Here is a 20,204-nt window from a genome sequence, read left to right as displayed (position 1 = left end):
TTTCTGTCCAACAGACAAGAATTATATGAAAGTTAGCTGCCAGTATCCTTCCCTAAACCTCACAGGGATTTGTGATAATACTGTAAACTGTGATAAGAGCTCAGGCCATAAATATGACTTTGAATCTTGGCACACGTGTACACAACTCTGTGCTAGTGCATAACACACCAGTTGTCTCTGGATGACTGCACAGAGTCTGCTGTGAGTGGACGTGTGCGTGTATGTGTGAGATGCATGAATCATGGAACGACTGGTACAGCCATTCATCTCACTAATCTTCTGAAGAAAAAGACACGAAACCACAGTGATGCTCACCAACATGGGATTAAAGGAATGATCCTAAATCAGAGCTGCAGCTGAAAGTCAATGTGTCAGTGAAAGTCGAGGTCATATTTTAAAACAGCACTAAATCAAATACATCATCAAGAGGACCCAAAGAAACAGAAGAACGATAAAACAGACGGAGTAATGAGAGAGAGAGAGAGAGAGAGAGAGAGAGAGAGAGAGAGAGAGAGAGAGAGAGAGAGGAGTGTTTTCTGGGAGCCTAACAGTATCATTGGTATTTGTTAGGAATTTTAGAGCTGGGGTGTTACTCCGGTGGCACGGTGGTGTAGTGGTTAGCGCTGTCGCCTCACAGCAAGAAGGTCCTGGGTTCGAGCCCCGGGGCCGGCGAGGGCCTTTCTGTGTGGAGTTTGCATGTTCTCCCCGTGTCCGCGTGGGTTTCCTCCGGGTGCTCCGGTTTCCCCCACAGTCCAAAGACATGCAGGTTAGGTTAACTGGTGACTCTAAATTGACCGTAGGTGTGAATGTGAGTGTGAATGGTTGTCTGTGTCTATGTGTCAGCCCTGTGATGACCTGGCGACTGGTCCAGGGTGTACCCCGCCTTTCGCCCGTAGTCAGCTGGGATAGGCTCCAGCTTGCCTGCGACCCTGTAGAAGGATAAAGCGGCTTGAGATAATGAGATGAGATGAGATAGGTGTTACTCCAGTAGTTTGTTCCACAATGAATTGGAAATGGACAATAACATTATTCTAGCAGCATTAATTAATCTTGGATAGATGTTCATTATGTGAACAGAGTTATGGGCTTAATTTTGACAAATCAATGCTCCTTCAGATTTGGCCATTCTCATGCTGTCTTTGCAAGAAGGTTCTGGGCTTGAACCCAGTGGCTGACGAGGACCTTTCTGTGTGGAGTTTGCATGTTCTCCCCGTGTCTGTGTGGGTTTCCTCCCACAGTCCAAAGATATGCAGGTTAGGTTAATTGGTGGCTCTAAATTGACCGAGAGTGTGAATAGTTGTTTGTCGCTCTGTGTGCGTCAGCCCTGCGATGAGCTGGCGACTTGTCCAGGGTGTACCCTGCCTCTCGCCCATGGTCAGCTGGGATGGGCTCTAGCTTGCCCCCCATGACCCCACACAGGATAAGCGGTTACAGACAAAACAAACAAGCAAACAGGCTGTCTTTTGAACCGTGGGAAAGTAGTACTGGACGCAAGTATGTACCAGGTATACTATGGAGCCTCATTCGATATTGGTGCACAAGTCCTACAACAGATTCTCAACGCTTGCCAAATGCCAGCTTGCTAAGAGGTTGGTGTCGGAGCACAGGGTGCTCTTGCCATGATAGAGCACCACCGGAGCAGAGAGGGTGAAAGGCCTTGCTCGAGGACCCAACAGTGATAGCATGTGTTAGTTTTAACCTTTTCTGGTTGGTTGCTGTCATATGATGGGGTGGGTGGGAATTGGTACATGAACACACTGGGAGAAATGGGGTTAACAGAAGGAGATGAAGAAGAATAGAAAAGCTGCTTGTGCAACTTTATGTATCCTCAGTTAAACTGGAATGTTGCATTGCATAATGCTGAATATCCCCACATTTTTCCTTGCATTACAATGCTGGAATATTTACAAGTGAATAGGACGAGATTTCAACACTTTATAAGTCTCCTCATATTTGCTCAGGACACATTCCCCCCCCCCAGCACTTTGTTTTTCTCTTTTGCCCCATCCAACCTGCAACCTGATTAGATAGATAGATAGATAGATAGATAGATAGATAGATAGATAGATAGATAGATAGATGTTGTGCTCATAAGTTTACATACCCTGGCAGAATTTATGATTCTTTGATCATTTTTCAGAGAATATGAATGATAACACACAAACATCTTTTCCACTCATGCTTAGTGGTTGGGTGAAACCATTTATTGTCAAACGACTGTGTTTTCTCTTTTTAAATCATAATGACAACAGAAACTACCCAAATGACCCTGATCAAAAGTTCACATACCCTGGTGATTTTGGCCTGATAACATGCACAGAAGTTGACACAAATGGGTTTGAAAGGTAACATCCTCACCTGTGATCTGTTTGCTTGTAATCAGTGTGTGTGCATAAAAGCTGAGTGAGTTTCTGGGATCCAGACAGACTCTTGCATCTTTCATCCAGCCACTGACATTTCTGGATTCTGAGTCATGGGGAAAGCAAAAGAATTGTCAACGGATCTACGGGAAAAGGTAATTGAACTGTATAAAACAGGAAAGGGATACAAAAAGATATCCAAGGAATTGATAATGCCAGTCAGCAGTGTTCAAACTGTGATTAACAAATGGAAAATCGGGGGTCTGTTAAAACCAGGCAAATGCCACAAAGGATCTCGCCTACAATACACCAAACAGCACAGAGACAAGCCTCAAAACTTCTGGAACTAGGTAATTTGGAGTGATGAGACCAAAATTGAACTTTTTGGCCACAACCATAAACGTTACATTTGGAGAGGTGTCAACAAGGCCTATGATGAAAGGAACACCATTCCTACTGTAAAGCACGGAGGTGGATCGCTGATGTTTTGGGGATGTGTGAGCTACAAAGGCACAGGAAACTTGGTCAAAGTTGAAGGAAAGATGAATGCAGCACGTTATCAGCAAATACTGGAGGCAAATTTGCACTCATCAGCCCGGAAGCTGCGCATGGGACGTACTAATGGCCCTTTTCCACTACCCTTTTTCAGCTCACTTCAGCTCACTTCAGCCCGACACGGCTCGCGTTTCGACTATCTCAGAACAGCACGACTCAGCTCGCTTCAGCCCTGCTTAGCACCCAAAACTCGCACGGTTTTGGAGTAGGGCTGAAGCGAGCCAAACTGAGCTGAGTGAGGCTGGGGGCGTAAGCAGACACTCCCCTGTGCACTGATTGATGAGGAGGAGTGTCCTCACATGCCCACACACGCCCCGCGAGCACGCTGGGATCTGTAAACACCGCAAACCCGGAAGAATAATAATTACGAATTACGAGAATTTCTGAAGCCTTATGCGCCTCGCCTCATCTATACGCTCTTGCCAGTATCTGTTGGCGTTGTCGGTGACAACAAGCCACAGCACCAAGACCAGCAACACTAACGACTCCATGTCCTCCATGTTTATTGTTTACTATCCAGGTCGTGAGACTACCGCTTAAAAGATCACTGATGTCACTGTTTGCGCCGCTTAACGACATCACGTGACGTCCACCCACTTTCGCTAACTCCACCCAATGTGTCCACCCACTTCCAGCCAGCACTTCCAGTAGTCGAAATGCAACTCCAATAGCCCCGCTCAGCTCGACTCAGCACGGCACGGCTCAGCCCGACTCAGCCAAGTTTGTAGTGGAAAAGCGGCATTAGATGTTCCAACATGACAACGATCCAAAACACAAGGCCAAGTCGACTTGTCATTGGCTACAGCAGAACGAAGTGAAGGTTCTGGAGTGGCCATCTCAGTCTCCTGACCTCAATATCATTGAGCCACTCTGGGGAGATCTCAAGCGCGCAGTTCATGCAAGACAGCCCAGGAATTTACAGGAACTGGAGGCTTTTTGCCAAGAAGAATGGGCAGCTTTACCATCTGAGAAAATAAAGAGCCTCATCCACAACGACCACAAAAGACTTCAGGCTGTCATTGATGTTAGAGGGGGCAATACACGGTATTAAGAACTGGGGTATGTAAACTTTTGATCAGGGTCATTTGGATGTTTTTTGTTGTCATTATGATTTAAAAATAGAAAAAAAAAAAAAACAGTTGTTTATCAATAAATGGCTTCACCCAACCACTAACCATGAGTGGGGAAAAAAGTTTGTGTTATCATTCATATTCTCTGAAAAAAAGGCCAAGAAAGCAAAAATTCTGCCAGGGTATGTAAACTTATGAGCACAACTGTAGATAGATAGATAGATAGATAGATAGATAGATAGATAGATAGATAGATAGATAGATAGAATTAGGGCCATTGTAGGTAAAAAGCTTTTAAAAAAAAATTCCAAAGATTAACACGACAGAAATTTACAAGAAAAACCTCTTATGCTTCCCAGCTGCATTGCATTCTGGGAAAAGTAGGTGAAAATCTCTTAGTGCTTTATTTAAATGATACTGGCTGGCTTTTTTCATGGTATATCAGATATACTCCATTCAGCTAGCATGATATTGAACGAGTTGAAGACTCGTTCAAGATCATGCTAGCTGAATGGAGTACATCTGATATACCATGCAAAAAGCCAGCCAGTATCCTCCTCCTCCTCCATACACATTCTTTTTGGGTGTTCAATGCGTCTTTCTCATTCAAAATTCTCTCAAAATCTTCTGTATTTCACGAAGAAAACCTGGCGGCCAGGTTTGTTCACAATTTGTCTCAGTCACTCGCTAGCACGGAAGTTTTAAGTGTCCAACACGTGACGCCATGTTACCTTGACAACCATGCAATATTGTAAACCATATTCAATGCTCATTCTCCACTGGGTAGAGTGACATAATACACGTAGGATAAGCATGTTGATATGCTAACAACACTGCATGCTATCAAACCAAATGAACGAAACCCGCTAGAAGGGAATAGTATATGTGTTTTTATTCCATCGAAAAAGTGTCCTGTATGTTTAGTAATCTTTCATATCTCATGATCGAGGCAGGGCGGCACGGTGGTGTAGTGGTTAGCGCTGTCGCCTCACAGCAAGAAGGTCCGGGTTCGAGCCCCGTGGCCGGCGAGGGCCTTTCTGTGCGGAGTTTGCATGTTCTCCCCGTGTCCGCATGGGTTTCCTCCGGGTGCTCCGGTTTCCCCCACAGTCCAAAGACATGCAGGTTAGGTTAACTGGTGACTCTAAATTGACCGTAGGTGTGAATGTGAGTGTGAATGGTTGTCTGTGTCTATGTGTCAGCCCTGTGATGACCTGGCGACTTGTCCAGGGTGTACCCCGCCTTTCGCCCGTAGTCAGCTGGGATAGGCTCCAGCTTGCCTGCGACCCTGTAGAACAGGATAAAGCGGCTAGAGATAATGAGATGAGATGAGATCTCATGATCGAGGCAGATGATGTTGATCCAACTTTGCGCAGTGAAGCGCTCGGTTTTCTTGGGAAAAAAACAAAACAAAAAAAACCCCCAACAACCCACACACGACTAAGTTTTTTTCTCTTAAATTTGAGACATTTTAAAATCTCGGAATTTGAGTTTTTTTCTCGCAAATTTGTAACTTTATAATCTCAGAGAATATTCAATTTATTTCCTCATAAATGTATGACTTTAATCGTGGAAATGCTGGAGTTTTTTCCTCCGGATATCAGCCTCGGCTTCATTTTTTTTTTTAAACCTAAAATGGCCAGAACACACCGTCGTACATGCACTGGTGGTTAAGAAAAGTGCAAAAGCAACATACTACTGACACGGCCCTCTACACTGGAATAATTAAAACACCAATATAGTGTCTAAATAAGATTCAATATTTAAAGCTTTGTTGTCATAGTGTTGGACATAACCTTCTGTTGGTGGCATCCCAAGCCAATACCATTTTAAAAAAAAAGGACAATTTGTGGACTATTATGGATCCTATAAAATGGGATCTCCTTTCATGGTTAAAGTTCCAAATAATCTCAATACGCAACTGCGTTAACTGTCGACAGACAGGAATTCAACCTCTTCTGCCTCGGGTCTAGGTCAAGAGGACCAGCTCCAACACTCACTCACACACCATTGTGCAGACTTAAAGTGGGTTAAGTCTGGTACATACACCCAAAAAAAGGAATAAACCTGGAGGAAGTGCACATGCCCCCTGCAAGGACTCCATATGAACCTTATGACCTCTGGTTCTGGTTAGCAGTGAGCTGCTCTATGCTGAAGAGCAGATGCTCAGGCCGAGTGTACATACCACATTTCCAATGTGTGTGTGAGAGAGATGCAGCTGTCTTGGCATGACTAACAGTCCTGGCCACATTAAACAGTAATGGAGGAACAAAACTGGTGCGATTGGTGAACAGTACATTTATATAAAGCAAATTAAACCACTATTCTCAACTAGATGCCTTGTGAAAAGAAAAATCACGTGCCTCCTATTTATATCTGTATTTGTCGAACCTTTACTTCGTGATGAAACATTTCTATCCAGATGGGCATGGTGTTTGCCAGTATGACTCCACCTCCATCCACAGGGCGCAAGTGTTCACTGAATGGTTTGGTGAGGATGAAAACATTTTGGAGTGACGTGTTGCACACGTAACCACCACCGTTATCAAAACACTGACCGAGAGAAAGTCTTGAAAAAATTGGTGCGCATTACATCAGTGCAGATTCGCAGACGTGTAGAATCAATGCCAATTCACATCTGATGTTGTAGGGTAATGCCTAACACATTACTAACATACGATGGTGTTTTTTCCGTTAATTTGTTATCCAGCTGGAACTCCTTTTAAACAATCCAATAGTGAGGTCACGACCACATGTTTCTGCACATCACACACAGGTCTGTTTAGTCTGGCAGTTCGGGTACAAGGTGAGGAAGGTTAGAGAGCAGATATATGGCACAGGCAATGGGAACGACTGTATTTATCCGGATGGAGCTGCAGTCTCACTTTTACACACACACACACACACACACACACACACACACACACACACACACACACACACACACAAAGCCTGGTCCAAAGCTAGCAGATTATTATCTAGACACTGCAACTTCGAAACTATGGGTCAAAGTTTCTGATTTAAGATAATCATCCAGTCTTTCTTGACTCAGCATCCACGGTTTCTGGTATTACCAGATCAGAAACGCAACTTGAGTAAAGATTCTGGTACAAGATGTCCGCTTTCCATATGATAGAAAAAAAAAATCTCACAAATCAGGTTCCAGGCCTAGAATAAGCTCTCTGTGCGTGTGTGTGGAGTTGAAGAGCTGCTGAGCAAAACATTACCTCCAAATACCTCTCCTGTAATGTACACACATGCTTCCTGAATCTGCTCCTGAAAAGTCACCGGAGATCCGTTCAGACACCACGCACTAGGGAGAAGAATGCAGATGCATGTGTTTGACGCAGTCGATTTGGCTCGATCCATCGATGGAGAATTCCATTTTACAAGCATGGCGTCTAAGCCGAAGAATTTCTCCGTAAATTTACAATGCAACTCCGCATCATGGGTCAGGAACATAGTGTTCGTGGAAGAAGCCGGTGGAAGAATTTCAGCTTCCCGGTCCAACAATGTTACCAGATTTGTTGTATCACGAGTTTCGGAATTTCCTAGACAATTAGGAAAATACCTTAATACCAGAGCTAGAGTGAGGGTGAAATCCAGAGGGATGACTTCTCTTTGGAAAAAGAAACAATTCCGAATTCCAGTCTGTGTGTTTTAGTGAATCACATAATGCAGTGGGATTTAAGGCCTTCTTTCTTTCTTTCTTCTTCAAAGCTGTACACTAACAGACTGTTGTTAATCAGTTCTAGACATGGCTCAATAATAAAACGCTCAGTGTCGTGTTGTTTAGTAAGACACTCAACGACAGGAGTCCTTCCATAAAATTTAAATAAGATCCCCTTTATCACATCAACACTTAGGACTTTTTACTCCGTTTATGTGCAGTGTCCACTGTATACATCCCAGTGAATGAGCCGTTACTATAGAAACGATAACATTAGAAAACATGCGTTAATAGAAACCTGTGATTTGCAGCTGCACTACTGTCACATCTGCGGTCATAGAAAAAGTGAACCAACACCTTCTGACCAACTACAATCCAGAACTTAACGGCACTGTGGGACAATTCAGGATCCTCAACACGGTCACAAACTGTTCCTCCAGGCTTTTATTACGATTTGAACAGTGAATTATTTTTCTCCTCAATATATGGTTTTTGTTAAAGCTGAAAAAGGCCCCTCATGTCCTTGATGGCGGTTCTACACCGGATATTATTTCTTGGGATGATGAATCTCAGCAATTGGTCGTGAAATACCAGAACTACTCCTCAGGTCCTGTGAACAGTGACCGAGGAATGTTTTCCCTCACCTCTGATGCACAACAGCCAGAGGAATCCTAAAGCTTCCTGTCAGAAAAACAAGAGGTGACGCTACTTTTCTGAGCAACTTCCTCCAAGATACAAAAACAAACCCCGTAAACATTGACAAGTCACAAAGGGGTTTACCTATAGACGTCATGGAGCAAAGAAACCACCCAAAAAAAAAAAAAAACCTGCAAGGTCCTAGACCGTGAGAAAGACAGTCAGATCTGACCAGAGAGACGTGAGCGATTTATCCTAAAATTAATTAGAATGTTTTTATATAAATCAAAAAGGAACTGATTTGGTTTGAGCTTGAACACAGGAGTCCACAGTTTGCATTTGAGCATTTAGGGTTGGGGTTTTTCTTCTTGCAACAACAAGCTTTTTTTTAAAAAGTGAACTTGGATTTGAAACAAAAATACACAATTTAGCAAAACAGCATGCAGGGGGAAAAAAAACAAACAAACAAGATCTTTGTTGATCTGACATGAACATCATTTACTTTATCCAACCAGGACATTTCTACAGCCGACAACACAACTGTTCGCTAATAAGATTTTAAACATAAGACTCAATTTCAAATCTGAACACTAAAGTGGATTATAAAAAAATAATACCTTTGACTTTTTAAAGAATTTAATTTGCAATTTTGCTGGAGTCACATTTGAGGTTTATTTGCTTTCTGTTCCTGTTGCATGTACTGCACAGTGGTACATTCAGTACTAGAGGTCATCAATTGCTTCACTCTGGACCAGATGTGGACCCACCAATATATTTCACCAGACCAAGCCGAGCACTCGAAACGATACTATCGCCGATCAGCAACTTCAGTTTTAGTGATGACAAGTAGATGATGAAATGATGACAAAGTCCAGAATAGAGATGTGCATCAGGAAGGCTTTTACTTTAAAGGGGAACTGAAGTCATTTTTAAACTTGCTTTATTTCTTAATTAACGTGTTCAATTATGTTTTCGGTTTTGGTAACCTTATATCGTGACTCGTATTGGCAACTAATTGCAATTAAATATTATACTTATCGGCCTGTTCGGGTTTTAGCCATGTTAAATTTAGTTCATTTGGTTCACGGCAGGTGTCGCTTATCTGCGCGATCTTCATGAGACTTGTGCGAGACTTTGAAACGTGAAGCGTCAGCCACGTGTCAGTGCCGCCATTTTGAAAACTGTTTTCCAAACGAAATATTGCACAAAAACGAGTTTAAATAACGATTACTGCCTACTTTTTTCAAACTTTCCTGATTGCTATCAAAACAAACAAAACTTCCAGCTTGATTACGCCAGCATTCGAAAGAGGGTGCGCACGTCTTTTGACAACGTTGGCAGATGTCGGTCGCTTTGATTTCCGCTCTATGTTTTACTTCCGTCCTACAATGTCATGCACAGGTCTCAACGACTCTCATTTACGGCCATTGCTTTGACATATGGACTGATATATTACAGAGCGTATTTCAAACAAGGGCAGCACAGTGGTGTCGTGGTTAGCGCTGTCGCCTCACAGCAAGAAGGTCTGGGTTCGAGCCCCGTGGCCGGCGAGGGCCTTTCTGTGTGGAGTTTGCATGTTCTCCCCGTGTCCGCGTGGGTTTCCTCCGGGTGCTCTGGTTTCTCCCACAGTCCAAAGACATGCAGGTTAGGTTAACTGGTGACTCTAAATTGACCGTAGGTGTGAATGGTTGTCTGTGTCTATGTGTCAGCCCTGTGATGACCTGGTGACTTGTCCAGGGTGTACCCCGCCTTTCGCCCATAGTCAGCTGGGATAGGCTCCAGCTTGCCTGCGACCCTGTAGAACAGGATAAAGCGGCTAGAGATAATGAGATATCTCTTTAGTTTTGTCCATGTTCAGGATCAGGTTGTTTTCCCTGCACCAGCCCACCAACTGCTCCACCTCCTCTCTATAGGCCAGGTCATTATCATCCCTGATGAGGCCCACCACTGTTGTGTCGTCCACAAACTCCACAATGTGGTTGCTGGTAGCCCTGGGGACACAGTCGTGTGTCATCAGAGTGAACAACAGAGGGCTCAGAACACAGCCCTGAGGGGAGCCAGTGCTGAGGGTGATGACACTGGAGGTGTTCTGTCCGACCTGCACTGACTGGTCTTTCAGTGCAGCAGCCAGTTGCATAGGGGGGTGCTGAAGCCCAGGGGACCCAGTTTCTTCACCAGATGCTGTGGAATGATGGTATTAAACGCTGAACTGAAGTCCAGGAACAGCATCCACACGAGTGGTGTTCTCCAGGTGTGCAAGGCTCAGGTGAAGAGCAGAGGAGATGGCATTTTCAGTGGAGCAGTTTGGCCGGTAGGCAAACTGGAAGGGGTCGAATGTGGGAGGGAGCTTGGAGGTGATGTACTCCTTTACCAGCCTCTCAAAGCATTTCATCATAATGGGAGTGAGCGCGACAGGCCGGTAGTCATTGAGTGATGTGATATGAGGGTTTTTGGCACTGGGATGGTGGCAGACTTGAAACATTATGGGACTTTGGCTTGATCCAGTGAGGTGTTGAAGATGTTCGTTAGAACATGAGCCAGCTGGTCTGCACATTCCCCAAGCACCTGACCAGGAACATTATTGGGGCCCGATAAAATTATTTTGTTGCAGGCTTATAGTATTATAGTCCAGGACTCCGACTTGTGCCCTAATTTTAAGGACTCATGACTCGACTTGGACACCCGTGCATTAACTGCATTCGGACTCGTAAATTGGAGATGAGGACTCAGATTTTTCTTCTTTATTTTTTGCAACATGCCATAATAATTTGGCATAAGATATTTATATCTATATTAATTTTTGTACTAATTTCATTCAAGAGTGTCACACCTGCACGCCTTGGCATGTGCATCAGATAGACTCTCGGGTGTACTCCGGACAGCACACACACCAAGCAGATTCTCGCGCATGTGCCGTAAACAACTCACACCTGCACAGGATTAAAGCGCAGTCAGTGCACCTGTATAAAAACTGTGAAAAGACACCTTCTTTGCGAAGTATTGAGTTGCGTCGCTGACACATTACTGAGCCTTATTTCCTTGTTTGGTTTCCTGATCCTTGATTTCCTGTTTCTCGTCTTTCATTCTGTGTAGTCTACAATAGCCTGTTTGTGCCTTGTTGACCTATTGCCTGTTTCACGATTTTTCCTGCCATTCTGGATTGTTTTACAATCTTCACTTGTATTAATAAACACACCTTCTGCACTTACATCCGTCTCCCAACCATCTCTGACAAAATACTTCACACTCCCTGACAAAGAGAAGCACATTCACCTGTTCACGTTATGTAGTTCAGGAACAAACTAACGTTAATGGCGCTGAAACAGCCACCGTCAAATGGTGCGGTTGGAGTCTTGTTCTCGGACTCGACTCGAAATTTTTTTTAATGACTTGGACTTGACTCGGACTCGAGGTTTTCTTCTCCACACATTGGGCCTCGTTTATCAGTCTTTTAGTAAACTTGTGTGGAAATGTTTGTGTTTTGAACTGAACTAAACGTTTTCTACCTGATTTACAAGTTTTGGAAAACCTAATATTCTTCATACTCATGTGCGCATGTTTCAGTGTTTCCCCTACTATTATATTTGGGGGCTCCCCCCAACGTGACCCCTCCGAAAGTCCTCCCCCACATATTTTAAGGTCCAGAAAAAGAAAAATCAGGAGTGCAGTTCTCTTGTAAAAATTGTTCTAATCATTGTTCTAAAATAAATGTGAAGACTTAAATATGACTCCTTTAACTGTTTATTCAGGTCTAAATGCTCTGCAATAGGAGCCACGGGGAGGGATCCTGCAGGTGACCATCCTCATCCAGCAACCCCCTCAAAAAAAAAAAAAAAGAAAAACACACCACACCAGTAAACTTAAGGGAAACACTGTGTTTGCACCTGTAAGGTGTAAAGTGTGTGCCAGACACAGCTCGTTTGCATGCGGTCACACCCAGCTCAGTGAGTCAAGTCCCTTAAGAATCAGGAATCGATTGCTTCCTTGAAGAAATCAAGCCACACTCCATTGACTTGTTCTGCAAAGCTAATAGGATTGTGCTAATCTCAAGCACTAATCTGTGAGACTTTTAAATCCAAGGAATGTCTCCTATAGTTTTGAAAAAGCAGGAGGAGATGCTGATATATGAACAAAGAGACCAAGATGGATAAATTAACCGTAGCTAAAAGAAGTTCTCATCCAAATTATGCTCAAATTTCCAATGAAATGTCTTCAGAGCCAGAATCTGATCCCATATGAAGAAGTATTTCATTTTGAATAAGGAAGTGGCAGTGTTCGACTGACGGACAATGACCAGTACTGTTCAAGATACGTCATGCCACACCCCGTTCAGTCTAATCAATCTTTTTTTTTCTTTTTTTTTCAGCTGTGGAAGATTTCTCACCACCACCTTCACACAAACCTGGACACTTTAAAGGGGACATATTAGACCCCTTTTCCCAAAGTTAGCACAGTTCCCTGAAGACTTATGCCCCCTTTCCACCAAAGCAGTTCCAGGGCTGGTTCGGGGCCAGTGCTTAGTTTGGAACCGGGTTTTCTGTTTCCACTGACAAAGAACTGGCTCTGGGGCCAGAAAAACTGGTTCCAGGCTAGCACCAACTCTCTGCTGGGCCAGAGGAAAGAACCGCTTATGTCGGGGGGGTGGAGTTGTTAAGACCAACGACAATAAGACCGCGAAAGATCGCCATTTTTAAGCGACAAGAAGCAGCAGCTGTACAAACGCGAAGTCATCCATTATTGTTATAATGGATGACTTCGCGTTCCATTGTTGTTGTTGCTGCTGCTTCTTCCGTGTTGTTTTTGCTTCGATATTCGTGCCAAGTTTTATGCAAACGTAGTGACGTAACTGACATATACAGCAATGTAACTGACGTATACAGCGACATAACTGATGTGGCTTCCCTTAGCACCGCGAGCTATGGAAAAGCAAACTGGTTCTCAGCTGGCTCGCAAGTTGAACGAGTTGTGAACCAGCCCTGGAACTGATTTGGTGGAAAAGGGGTATTCATGAAATGTCTATGACCTGCTTTGGTCAAAATACCACAAGGATAAAGCCCCACAGCTCCCTTCTCCCCCGGTCTAAACAGCCCTGTTCAGAACAGCCAGTCTGAGTGCCTGTTCTTTTAAATGGTAATGAGCCACTGCTCACCCCTCTGTTGAGCATGAACCCTGGGAGAAAAACTGCTGCCGGAGAGAAAAGTTCATCTTACAGACGTTCAACTAACATTGACAAATGGTATCGTGGATCCTGCGGTAAGTAATGCTAACAACTTTTTCAAAAATTAGCATACATGTTTTTGGATTTACAGGGTACATATTTAAGGCGAGGTGGTGCATCAGCATTGCCGATGGTGCTTGGAGAGCTGCAGGATTGTCACTGGAAGACATCTAGGTAGTGTGATATTACTGTTTCTTACTGAGACAGTGTACAGACAGAATCTTGTTCTCCATCAGTCTGACGGAGCAACAGTCCAGTGTTCAACAAGTCAACAAAACCTGTCAAAACCACCAACTTGCACATGAATGCATAAATTCCAATCATTTATTCTCAAATCAAGCGATGGCTGGAAAAGGGAAAAACCATGTTTACTGCTAACGAGCTGATACTGTAGAGCAAGACACACCCCTGGAGGCGGGACATATGAGAGCATTTAACCGGATCACCACTAGTATAGGATGACTTGCCAAAAAATGTTAATCGCTTACTCAGAAGTGATATTATTGTATTAGTGACAATACTTGAGCACACTTCATCCACCGCCGGCTTGCTAGGCCTGTTGTGGCTTCACCAGACAAACCACACACACACACACACACACACACACACACACACACACACACACACACACTTTAGAGTAGAGTAGTCAGTTGACCTAATCCGCATGTCTTTGGACTGTGGGAGGAAGCCCACACAGACACGGATAGAACATACAAACTCCACACAGAAAAGCCCCAATCAGCCGTGGGGTTTGAACCTGGACCCTTCTTGTTGTGAGGCGACAGTGCTAACCCTTTAAAAACATGAAAATGCTGAATGCAGGAGATCTCCAGGAGCAGCACTGCTCTAATGCCAGGCTACGTGTGCGCACGCGCGCACACACACACACACACACACACACACACACACACACACACACACACACAGATGTGCACCTGCAGATAAGAGAGCATCACACACTGTAAATGTCACAATCATCCCAGTGCACATCATCAGGTCCAAACCAACTCATTTACCAACAAACCCTCTCTGTGTCTGAAATCACTCCCTATGCACTATATAGGGCACTATATAGTGGGGATGCCATTCTGTAGTGCTGTCCGAAACCTTAGTGCGGATTATTCACACTCTATATAGGGTCATTCCGTGCCAACTCACCTAAATTTCAGGAACTCCCCCACATCACCGTCTCAGATTTTACTCAAAAAATTCTCTAATCAAGAATCATATGTTTGTACCACACATGCAAAATATTAGCCCCCAATTATGTTGTAGTTTTGGAACTACAGGCCTTTGAAATATTGATGTCAAAACACCACATGTCGAAATTGGCTCTTTCCCCAACTTCAGAGACCCATAACTTTTTATTGCAGCTATCTAGAAAGTTGTGTGTGCAGATTCTTACTGAATGATACCCACTCTTTTCAAATCTGTTGCCAGAAAGCCTCTGAAGGACATACTTTTTGCATAATAGGAAGCCAAAAATGGCATTTTGGCCAAAATCGCTTAAAATTCATTAAAACTCTAAGGGGCCTAGTAGAAATATGAAACTAGTTAGATTTTTTTCCTCATTACATAGTAATTGTAGGGTTGTTATCTGTTCACAGAAACATATTTTGCGATGAAAATTATATTCCTGAATTTTTAAAAAATTTTTTAACATCTTACGTCCTTTCCGAGGGGGCTAAAATAGGGCATTTTTGCCATCTTATTTGGCAATGTGGCTAGGGGTTTAGGATCTTCTAATTTTTTGTGAAGATGCTCTCATATAAGATGTAACTACTCCCTGATTTTTTTTAACAAACGCCCCTTGCTTCATATTTTAATAATTTGTTTTGTACATGGACAGTTTCATCATTTTTCACTTTTTTCCACATTCAGAACTCTGTAACTCTACATTGGAAAATTCCTACTAGCAGCTATTTCAGATTTACATACACTGACATACAAATTTTCATATTTTAGTAGTAGTATGCCCAAGAAATTCATATTTTTCTTTCTATTGGGACCTAAAAACAGCTATTTGGACAAAAATGTTGACTTGATATTTTTCAAGTTCTGGAGGGAATGGGCTATTTTCCTCATAAATTAAAGATGTGGTGACTTTTTCTATCTATCTATACATATATATATATATATATATATATATATATATATATATATATATATATATATATATATATATATATATAAGCAATGATATCCTTAGCCCAATTGCACCCACTCAGCTGGAGATGAGAAGGGTTTCTTCTGATGTGGTACCATCATCGGTAGTGGACATAGGACCTGAAACCACACCAGTTTTACAGTCCCAGTTACAGGCCCCAAGCCAAATGTCCCAATCTGCACCAAATATGTACCAGCCGGGCAAATATATTGCCTGTATTTATGACAGAAAATGGTACATTGGAAATATTGTCACCAGAAATGAAGAAGAAAATGATGTGTATGTCAATTTCATGAGACAAGGACGAGGCAACACATTCTCATGGCCACCACAAAGCAGGAAAGATGAATGTTGGGTGCCTTTGCTTCATGTCCTTTGTGTGGTAGAGGCCCCAAACATAAAAAGTGGGGGACGCCAATACCAACTAACAGAGGATGACTTCAAACTTGTGAAAGACTTAAGTTTTAACTTATGTACTACTAGATGACAGTTTATGAGTGTCTTAGCACATCACATGAAACTGTACTGCCTGTGAATGAATTACCCATTATCACGGATGCCCATATTTGACTTTAAATTATGTACAAATCTTGTGATGTTTTTCAACATCATGATCATGGATCATTGAATATGTTAATATGTAAATAAAACCTCATTGCTAAATGTTTTGTGCTTACACAACCTTGAAGTATATTAAAAATACTACTCCAGAATTTTGTTGTTATTTTTCTATATTTTCCAAGGATATTCAACAAAAATTGCAATTATGCCTAAAATTTTCTAATTGCAAAAAATACTATACAATACAGTAAAAGTTGTTCAGGAAATGTGTATGCCTAGATTAGGTTCTTATAAGCCTTAATTTGTGTGCAAAACACCCCTTCATTATTCCCGTTTGTTAAAAGCTGCCCAGCGTTTTTGTCATTTTTGGCCAAATAGCTGTTTTTAGGTCCCAATAGAAAGAAAAATATGAATTTCTTGGGCATACTACTACTAAAATATGAAAATTTGTGTGTCAGTGTATGTAAATCTGAAATAGCTGCTAGTAGGAATCTTCCAATGTAGAGTTACAGAGTTCTGAATGTGGAAAAAAGTGAAAAATGATGAAACTGTCCATGTACAAAACAAATTATTAAAATATGAAGCAAGGGGCGTTTGTTAAAAAAAATCAGGGAGTAGTTACATCTTATATGAGAGCATCTTCACAAAAAATTAGAAGATCCTAAACCCCTAGCCACATGACCAAATAAGATGGCAAAAATGCCCTATTTTAGCCCCCTCGGAAAGGACGTAAGATGTTAAAAAAAAAATTTTAAATTCAGGAATTGAAATTTCATGGCAAAATATGTTTCTGTGAACAGATAACAACCCTACAATTACTATGTAGTGAGGAAAAAAATCTAACTAGCTTCATATTTCTACTATGCCCCCTAGAGTTTTAATGAATTTTAAGTGATTTTGGCCAAAACGTCATTTTTGGCTTCCCATTATGCAAAACGTATGTCCTTCAGAGGCTTTGTGACAACAGATTTGAAGAGAGTGGGTATCATTCAGTAAGAATCTGCAAACACAACTGTCTAGATAGCTGCAATAAAAAGTTATGGGTCTCTGAAGTTGGGGAAAGAGCCATTTCGTCATGTGGTATTTTGACATCAAAATTTCAAAGGCCTGTAGTTCCAAAACTACAATGAATTGGGAGCTAATATTTTGCATGTGTGGTACAAACATATGATTCTTGATTAGAGAATTTTTTGAGCAAAATCTGAGACGGTGATGTGGGGACCCTTAGGTGAGTTGGCACGGAATGACCCTATAGTGCACTCAAAGTATCCCACAACGCATCATGAAAAGCAGTGTACAACCAATGGTCGCTAACCAAAGCAATATATCCCATCATGCATTGCGGTCACACTGAAAGAAATCAAATTAAAAGTCTCAAATTTGATTGAATAAAAGGCAGCGGCAAAGAAGAAAGTATTCAGTCTTGATTTAAAAGAACTGAAAGATGCAGGTACTTTGTATTGATTGATGTGGGAAATACGCTCAGTATAATATGTATTTATCACAAAAATACATATGTTTATTTTTTTCGCGGTCCGGTTTCCACCAAATCACATGCTCCGATTGGCTTGTGAACGGTCCGGGATCTTACGAGCTGCAGCCCAGTTACGGACCTTTGGCGACTTGCTCGTTCACAACAACAAGCATAGTCACAATTTTTTGTCAAGATTCATTTTCACATTTCTCAGTATAATAGCATTAATTTTACAGCATGGATAGTGATAATGACAGCGTTCACAGAGAAAGCGAGTTTTACCACCCTGATGAAGACGAAATAAAGGAAAATGTTTCAGGAGAAAGCCGAAAATGAGCTTGTAGCAGGTTTGTTCTAAATATGGTTTCCCTTTTGGGCGCTCTCATTTTCTGTTAGAAAGGTCGGTCCGTATCGTGAAATACCGTGACTGAGGTCTTGAAAATACTCACGGTCAGTGGGTATTTCACGATACAGACCTCCCAACTGGCAAATTTTATATATATTTTTTCTTTTTGCGGTCCGGTTTCCATCAAATCCTGCGCTGTGATTGGCTGGCGAATGGGTCTGTATCCTACGGTACGGACCCCGGTTATGGATCTCTGGCAACTTGCTCTTTCACAACAACATAGTAGCATTTTTTGTCAACACCTCTTTTTTTTTTAAATAAGATTTATTTATAAGATTATCAAAAATCATACATTTTTGCCAGCATTTTCAGGAGAATAGCATTAATGTTACAGCATGGATATCGATAACGACAGTGTTCACAGCGAAAGCGAGTTTTACTCCCCTGAGGAAGAAGAAATAACAGAAACCATTTAAGGAGAAAGATAAAAAAAAAAAACCTCTAACTGTTGCTAACGCCGAGCAAAAACATGGCTGAATCCTGAATGACTCCTATTTGTATAAATAGGGGACTACATAGGCGGCAAAATGTAGTTGTTTTTTTCCTGCCATGGAAGTGCACTTGTATACTGAGGAGGAAGCCATTTGCATTACAGCCGTGAATGAGGATTCAAAATGGCGGCTCGGCTCGGCTCGGCTCTCCCTTTCGGGCGCTCTCGTTTTCTGTTAGAATTTGGTAAAGTAAAAAAAAATATATTATTTACCAGCTTAAGGTCGGTCCGTATGGTGGAATACCATGACCTCGGCCCTACTTTTAAGACCTCGGTCACGGTATTTCACGATACGGACCCCCCATATATATGTTTGTATTATTTTGATCTGGCACGTTTTAATTGTGCGACAGTAATGACGTAAATACCAGCGCGACAGATTAGTGTCGGAAAGGGTTTACCAGTGAGCTCACTATATAGGGAGTAGGGGCCGCCTGAGTGATTTCGGACACAGGGCTTATAGTGATCAGCTGTTGCTGTTCAACCCTTCCATGTTTTTAGAGAAGAGTTATTTCATATTAATAGAGGAATGAAAGTAGAGATAACAAGTGTCTAGCATCACGTGCGTGCAGGCAGGCAGTCGGTAGCTTAACGGAACTAAACCGGAAGTCTCCCTGTGCACGTTACCTCTCCGCGGCGGCTCTGGGCCCCGGGTCTGGTGATCAGGGCGGTGTCTCCGCACACCACCGCCGCGTCCTCCACGAACACGCAGTCGGGCAGGGACTCGTCAGCCGGAAGCTCGAGCACCTCCAAACCGAGCCGGGTTTTCAGCACGTCCACGTAGTAGTCGTGCTCCTGCTGCGCGCGCGCACTGTTCACCTGCCCATCAGCGCTCCGGAGCGCGCTCGGAGCGAACGACGCGGGCATCGAACGCACCACGGCGTGAGTGAATCTCCCGAAACCCGTCGACATGAGTCCGGCCATGACCGAGTTACCGCGCCGCGCTCACAGACTCTCACACACGAGCTCGCGTTTAAAGAGGGCGTGTGTTTGTTGTGTATTTGTCAGCCGCGCTTCTCCGGTGTGTTTTGTTTACTTATAGTGGCGCTTTCTATCGCGCACGAGCAGTTTCACGCGCTCGGTGGGCGTGTCACAGCATCCCGGTGACGCGCACCAACAAACGCTCACGTGGACGCGCACCGAGATTCATCCTCACCAAACCAATTCACTTGTTCAGACATTAGAAGAATAGAATAGAATGCCTTTATTGTCACTATACACATGTACAACGAGATTAAAGCATCTCCAATAACAGTGCAAACAGCGTGGAGAGAGAGAGAGGAAGGGGGGAGAAAAAAAGGGGGGGGGTAAGGTGCACAGTCTGAGGTGTATGTGTTGTGTTGCACATTATGGAGTGAGGTATTGCACATATAAAGTATTGCACAGAGACAGTCACATTATGATTGCACGGGAGAGTCACATTATAAGATAAAATATTACACATTATGAAGTATTGCGGCGGCACGGTGGTGTAGTGGTTAGCGCTGTCGCCTCACAGCAAGAAGGTCCTGGGTTCGAGCCCCGGGGCCGGCGAGGGCCTTTCTGTGTGGAGTTTGCATGTTCTCCCCGTGCCCGCGTGGGTTTCCTCCGGGTGCTCCGG

The 20,204-nt window shown here is 43.0% G+C and overlaps 1 protein-coding gene across 2 annotated transcripts in view; it reads right to left on the bottom strand.

Moving 5' to 3' along the window:
• Positions 1-20,204, bottom strand: part of ddah1 (dimethylarginine dimethylaminohydrolase 1) — a 151,050-nt gene that overhangs the window by 91,028 nt on the left and 39,818 nt on the right. Inside the window, exon 1 of one of the 2 annotated variants that reach the window (XM_060937769.1) lies at positions 19,232-19,694. The exons of the other annotated variant lie outside the window; for it this stretch is intronic. Within the exon in view, the coding sequence (XP_060793752.1) occupies positions 19,232-19,528 (297 nt within the window). The 5' untranslated portion in view covers positions 19,529-19,694. Of the gene's footprint in view, positions 1-19,231; positions 19,695-20,204 lie in introns of those variants that run through there. 2 annotated transcript variants of the gene reach the window in all.

Source organism: Neoarius graeffei, chromosome 13 (assembly GCF_027579695.1).
Source record: "Neoarius graeffei isolate fNeoGra1 chromosome 13, fNeoGra1.pri, whole genome shotgun sequence".
Lineage (NCBI taxonomy): Eukaryota > Metazoa > Chordata > Actinopteri > Siluriformes > Ariidae > Neoarius > Neoarius graeffei.
Note: the sequence above shows the minus strand (reverse complement) of the source record. Positions and strands in the feature narration are given on the sequence as shown.